This window comes from Alnus glutinosa, chromosome 2 (assembly GCF_958979055.1).
Source record: "Alnus glutinosa chromosome 2, dhAlnGlut1.1, whole genome shotgun sequence".
In the NCBI taxonomy this organism is placed as follows: domain Eukaryota; kingdom Viridiplantae; phylum Streptophyta; class Magnoliopsida; order Fagales; family Betulaceae; genus Alnus; species Alnus glutinosa.
Genome location: NC_084887.1, coordinates 24,002,192 through 24,008,991, shown reverse-complemented (window position 1 = coordinate 24,008,991; position 6,800 = coordinate 24,002,192). Strand labels below are relative to the sequence as shown.

General features: G+C 36.5%; 1 protein-coding gene across 3 annotated transcripts; it reads left to right on the top strand.

Moving 5' to 3' along the window:
• The first annotated feature begins 1,132 nt into the window (after positions 1-1,132).
• Positions 1,133-6,250, top strand: LOC133861837 (glycosylinositol phosphorylceramide mannosyl transferase 1-like). Of its 3 annotated transcripts, none has more exons than XM_062297652.1 (5): positions 1,133-1,532; positions 1,772-2,168; positions 4,765-4,925; positions 5,071-5,141; positions 5,944-6,250. In XM_062297652.1, exons 1-5 carry the CDS (start codon positions 1,258-1,260, stop codon positions 6,102-6,104), a joined length of 1,065 nt encoding a protein of 354 aa, XP_062153636.1. In that variant the 5' UTR covers positions 1,133-1,257; the 3' UTR covers positions 6,105-6,250. The 3 variants fall into 3 exon arrangements, with proteins under 3 accessions (XP_062153636.1, XP_062153637.1, XP_062153635.1); XM_062297653.1 differs by having other exon boundaries at positions 1,135-1,416; positions 4,762-4,925; XM_062297651.1 differs by having other exon boundaries at positions 1,136-1,532; positions 4,762-4,925.
• Positions 6,251-6,800: the final 550 nt, after the last annotated feature.

The window sequence follows — 6,800 nt, the reverse complement described above, 5'->3', positions numbered from 1 at the left end:
CTTTATAAGAGCTCTCTTACATTTACCATTTGTATTATATATTAGCAATTCAAACAGTAAAATCACTCAAAATCCAACTTAGCTCAGCACAAGTATATATCCAAGCCTGAATGATGGCGTCTTGTACCAAAAATAATCGTAATAAATATATAAGGCATGCATGCTCTTTGGTGTTGGCAGCTGAGGATACAGATATTTGTGATAAAATGCATGGGATGATCAAACCAACAGTGTGGTCATCCCACACTTCATTATCTCCATGAAAGGTGGTTGAGAAGAGGAGGTGCAACTCTTCGCAAGGAGTTGCATGGATGCATATAAGTAGGCTAGGGGTTAGAGAACTAAATACACAATTTTTTTGCCCCATATTCTTTTTGTTTTCCTCATAGATTTCTAGTACTCTAGACGGAATAAAAACTATGGTTGTAATTTCAAATCGATAATAACCGGCCGAAAAATCGTTTGACTACATAGAGTACCTAAGTCCATTAAAGCTAACTGGGATGTGAACATTTTCAATCATTTTTGGGTAACATTACGGATATGATTTGACACGCGCGTCACTCCACTTCCCCTGATAAATGATCAGACGAAGGTGACCAACCAGACTCTTGGCAAGATAATACTGATGTGCTCTAGGTAATAACTAAAGTAGTGGGATATTAACGTTACTAAAGTGGATCGGAGTTTGCTTTCAATAGCATGTGTAATAGGTCTAAATTTATGTTGTTATCTAAGTGTACAATAATGGTGTATTAGAGATAGAAAGAGTGTTCACGACATAATAATATCTTGATTAATTATTAGATTTCTATTTGACCATTTATATTTTACATTCCAATAGAAATGAGAGAAAATTAAAGAATTCTAAAGCAAGAAGGAAGCATATATCCACAAACAAATGGCATTTGGGTAGTTTCGCCGCAAATAATATTCGCACCCAAATGTGAAATGTGCATGTTTTTAACATATGGTATCAAACATTGGATAAATTAGTACATTAATTAATTTTGACAAAGTTAAAATTTGGAGGGTGCCCAACCCTTCAACCAGAAGCCACAAAGGCCGCCCACGTACGGACGAACCCTTGCCCGAATGTCATCAAAGCGCAATTCGTTGGTCTAGTTTCTTCTTTTCATGCCAACGAAAAAAACGCGCCTTTCCCTTTCCCCCGCCCCCCCCAACGTCTTGCTGTGAGCGGATCAACGATGAAATCCAATCCAATCCCGGCCGTCAATTGAATGGACCTTGACTCCCATGTCCAACCACATCGGGATCCGAGACAATGACGCCTCCGCCGAGCGAAACGGCGGCTTGTACTCGCCGGCGAAGGAGAAAGCCGCGAACAGAGGCGCGTACAGCAGCCGCTCTCCGCTTCTCATTCGCCGGGCTCGCCAGCTGCTCGGCGCCGCCAAGGTAAAGACCCTTCTGGGTCTTTGTTTCCTCTTCTTCGTCGTTCTGGCCACCTTAAGGCTTCCTTCCTTCATGGGTTGGAACCCTCACTACCCTTCTTCAGTCTCTTCTTCTTCTAGGTACCCTTTTTTTTTTTTGGTATTTCCAATTTAAAAATCACATAATTCATCTGTTTTTTTTCCTGGGTGTGATTTATTTATTCATCATGTGTTGGGTTTTGTTGAAATTTTCCAAGTGGGGATTTTAATACAGACATAATATAAGTTCTGTTAGCTTAGCCATCTCTGGAACAGTATCGTTTTATATTGTAAAGAACAATATAAACTTGATTGATTATTTTTATGTCTGCATCCTTCAGGGGTGGCTACACAATACTTATGAACACTTGGAAACGAAACACTCTTCTGAAGCAATCTGTTGCTCACTACGCATCCTGTAGTGGGACTGATGCGATACATGTGGTATGGAGTGAGAGTGATCCGCCTTCAGAGAATCTGAAAGCCTATCTTAAGAAGATTGTGTTTTCCAAGTCTCAGACAGCTCACAAAACCAACTTTAAGTTTGACATAAATGAAGAAGACGATTTGAACAACAGGTTTAAGCCAATCGAGGAGCTCAGAACGGATGCAGTTTTCTCAGTTGATGATGATGTTATCGTGCCCTGTTCAACATTAGATTTTGCTTTCACCGTCTGGCAAAGTGCTCCTTTCTCAATGGTGGGATTTGTTCCTCGCATGCACTGGCTGGATAAGGCGGTTAGTAACATTGTCTTCCTATTGCCATACCTGCTTTTCTTTTATTCTTCATCTGCTTGCTTTTAGAGATTCTTTTTGGGGAGAAAGGAAAGGTTTGTTATGGGTTAAATCTATGAATCAGCACCGGAAGAATGATGATTTTGAATTACTCGAGGGATTTCTGTTATTTTGTTGTAAGAAGCGAACGGTTAATTGGTTCAAACAAGGAAAGTTATAGGAGAAAGGAAATTCTTTCTTTCGGAATCTCTCCAGACATGTCAACAGCATAATCTCTATGTTTTGAGACATTTGCTGTAATAATTCATATTTAGCGGCTAAGAGCTGTTTGATAAGTAACCAACTAGATAACTTTAGATAACATATATAGTAATAACGTCATACATTATAGGTTTTTCTTCAAAACCATCAAATTCCATTGATGTTTACCTCCGGCTGGTTCCGATGATAGAATTTTGAGTATCAGAAAAGAAAAAGGTGATAGAATTGTGTTCTGTTTTTTTGCTTCAAATAAATGACATGATCAAACGAGTGTGCTAGATGCTCTCCTATTCTGGGAACAAGAAATATGTGGAAAACATGATCTATGGGTTTTGTGCAGGATTTGGCAAGATAGTTACCAGAAAAGTTTGAGGGTGCAACAAACCTTCCCTGTTGCTGTTCCTAGTTTCATTCAACTCAATATAGAATGCACTTTTTCTGTAAATCCTTAGGCACAAGTTGCTTTACTATACAAAGAGAGAGTGACAGAGAAACTGAGACATTTACAAGCTGACTCTATAGGTAAAGTCCATTAGTTCAAACATAAACAAAATGACTTGGAAGAACTAATATCTTGAGCTCATACCGTTATTCCTAAATAATCTGCATGAATTAGTTAAATAAAATTTATCAAAACTATCAAAAAACTATTCTTCTGTATTTATTCATGTCAAATTCTTATATGTATTTATTTATTTAAAGTATTTTAAGATTCAAAGTGCTTATGCTTCAATCCCTCAAGGCTTAAAGGATTGTCTCACAAATTGCTTCTTTTCACACTTTGACCTTTAAAAGCTATGGTTTCAAAGCCCTTTTTTTTTTCTTCTTCTTCTTCATTCTTTTTTTTTTTCTTTTTTTTTTTTTTTTTTCAATTTTCTGCTTTTTTTTTTTTTTTTCTTTTGAAGCTAGCTTATTCAAACCGTTTTTTTTGATAAGTAATTGACCCAAGGAGATTCAAACTAGCGACCTCCGCTTCATGAGGCGTGGTTCCCAGTCAATTGAGATTCCCATTGGGGTTTTTTTTTTATTTGGAGTTTATTCATACCATATTCCATGGCATCGTCGGGCTCTCCTTGGTGTCTTCTTCAACCGGAGACCTCGTTGTCTCCTCCTCTGCCGGAGATAACATTGCCGGCAGACTTTGGGGTGATGCTGGGTTTGTCTTCTTCCGGGGGTGGGCCTAGCTGTCAACACCTTGATCCAGACGGTGATGTGGGCTTGGGTCATACAGAGATTCAGCAGGAGACTTTGTCGAAGATTTCTTTGGGGTCAGAATATGGGGTGGCTTCAGTGGGTGTGGATTTGTTGGACGTAGATGGGGACTCGGGTTCTGTAGCCGGGCCAAGTCTTCCTTCGGTAATCCCTAGGTTTTCGGGTTCTGTAGTCGGACTTTCTGAGACTTCTCTTCTTCCAGCATTGGAGACGTCTTGCACGGTTTCTCCGATTACCCATACAGATTCACTCTCTTCGGCTGAAATGGATGAGAAGTTGACGTCGGAGTGGGAGTTAGATGTTAGGAAGAAGGCTGCTGGGTTTTGGGTGAGGTTGTCCTAGGAGTATGCGTGGAAGGTGTCTGAGTAGCATAACGAGAGGTTCAGGGCTATGACGGAAGAAACGATTAAGCATCAGAAGACTAAGGGCAAGGAGCTTCTAAATCTGCAAAGCTCCGTTAATTATGGCGACTCTAAAACTTCTTCTAGGTGTTGGAAAGGCAAGACCCATGTGATGTAGGTTGTATGCCTTGCGAGTTTTTGTGGTTTGTTTCTCGGGGCCTTAGGTTTAATTTTTTCCTGTTGCTTTGGTTGTCTGATGGGTTTTCGGGTTAGCTTTGGTTCTCTTTTGTATACTACCTGTGTGCTTAGAGGTGCCTTATGCTTCATTTCTTTATAAAATTTTAATTACCTATCAAAATATATATATATATATATATCCCAAACAATGGTGCTAAAAAGCCTAAATCCTAGCCCACCTTTGAAATTTCAATTAACTGTTGAATTTCTGTGCTCTTTTGTTACACCACCTTGTGATGTGCTTACTTTTTCTCGTTAATTAAGGATAGACACAGACCCCTGCCAAGTGTGTTGCAGAGCAATTAGTGCTTTGCAGAATTTTTATCCAGAAGTTTTTATTAAAAGATTTTGTTAGTCAGCTGATTATGGGAAATCGGTAAAAAAAATTATGTAACTTTATGCAAAAATTTAAAAATGTCTGAAATTCATTGCCTCTTCTGGGAACGTAAAACCTGGGTTTGAAGGTAATGCACATCATGGGTTTCTTAAATGTTGATGTCAGTCTCCTTATTGTATCTGACAAGATTCTTATTAATATAAAATAGAAGAATGGTGATGCATATTACAAATATGGAGGATGGTGGTCAGTTTGGTGGATGGGCACTTATAGTATGGTTCTCTCCAAAGCTGCATTCTTTCACAGGAGGTACTTGGATCTGTATTCTCACATGATGCCCTCATCTATTCATGATTATATATCAAGGGAGAGGTAAACAGTTTTTATGTTACTATAATATAGGGATTTTATTTTATTGCTTTTCCAGTTACAAGATTATTGTATTTTTATTTATTTACTCTATTTTTTAATGTCCCTAATCGAATGATTTTCAACTCTGTTCCCTACTCTCATACAGAAATTGTGAAGATATTGCAATGTCACTGCTTGTTGCCAATGCCACCAGCGCTCCTCCGATATGGGTGAAAGGTAGTTATTTTTAATTTTCTTGACCTTAGTTTGTTTGCTAAACACACTGGATGAGCCATGAAGATCTCTTAAAGTCAAACCACTGTAGATAGTCCACCTTTGTGGTTTTTGAAATAGACAAAGCATGCCCTTGTGGTTGGTTACTTCACTTGGCTGTGTTTATTTTCCAAACGCTTGTTCAATCAATGTCATCTCTTCTGGAGCTGTGTTGCGGATGTAATTATCCCCTGTTCATTTGGTTGTCTTTCGGAATTTTAAGCACATTTAGTAACCTGAGAGTATTTTCAGATTCAAAAATTTTCCTGGCCTAAAATAGGACTATAGACAATGTATAGTTTCTTCATATAAATATCTATGCCAAAACTTTTTACTTCTAGAAAGTGACCATGTTGTCTTAAAGGGGGATTTGGTGGTAGACAAGCAAAATCAGCCATTGTTCCTGCAAAAAATGTTGGTTAGTATTAGGATTTCTAGCTAATTTACCTGATGAAGCATAATTGACATTGAATAAATCAATTAATGAAGAGCAAGCATTTCCAAATGTGGAACTAAAGACGTTCCAATATTGACTTCATGTACGTCGTTAGATGCACCAACTTTAGATCATGACCATGAAATGGAGAGGATCTTATTGCTTTTTTTTTTTTTTTTTTTTTACACTAGCCTCAAAGATTGGCTCCTTCAAAATTTCACCAACAGGGATTGTCAGCTCATGATTTTTTCTTTTCTTTTAAAGTTACATAATTTTTTTTTTTCCTCTGACTATAATGTTTGATTAAAATATGGTCTTCCAATTTTGCAGGGAAGATCTATGAGATTGGATCATCAGGCATAAGCAGTCTGCAAGGGCACAGCAAGAGGAGAAACAAATGCCTCAATGATTTCATTTCCCTCTTTGGTACCATGCCTCTTGTATCAACCCATGTTAAAGCAGTAGATTCTAGGCATGAATGGTTCTGGTAGTGTTTTGGTTGGCCAATAACAATTTTCAGAAGTATATATATCTTTTTCTTTTGGCAGTGTAGGAAAGATTAACGAATGGGCTTTGTTTTCAAAACAAAGTGTGAACGAATTTTTGGTCATATTAATAAAGGGAAACAATATAAATACATCTTTATATATTTTATTTTTAAATTTACCATTGGATTTGTAAGACCTATATTGAGTTTTACAAATTCAATAGTAAATTTAAAATTTAGTTGAATGGGGATGTACAAAAAAATATGTAGGAGATATATGTATATTTATATTATTTCTCGTTAATAAAAAAATACACCATATGAAAATTTAAGATGAGTGTTTTATATAAGGTCCCGATATGGATTAGGATTCTCTACAATTTTAAAGAAATTTTAGATTCTCAAATTATGTGAATTCATGCAATTTTTTTTTTTTTTTTTTTTTTTTTTTTTTTTTTTTTATTTATCGTACAACATGAAAAATGATATGTATTAAAGATAGAACATGTTACTAAAACAACAAAAAAATAAATAAAAAATTTTAAAAAGTTTTTTATTCACTTTTGAAGGGATACAGTTTTTTTCTCAAAGTTTTTATACGACATAAAGTGTAAGAATCTGATAAAAATATATTCAATTCTCATTATTAGCATATCATATTTTTCATGCCATTTGATACATAAACAGCCTAAATTAACGT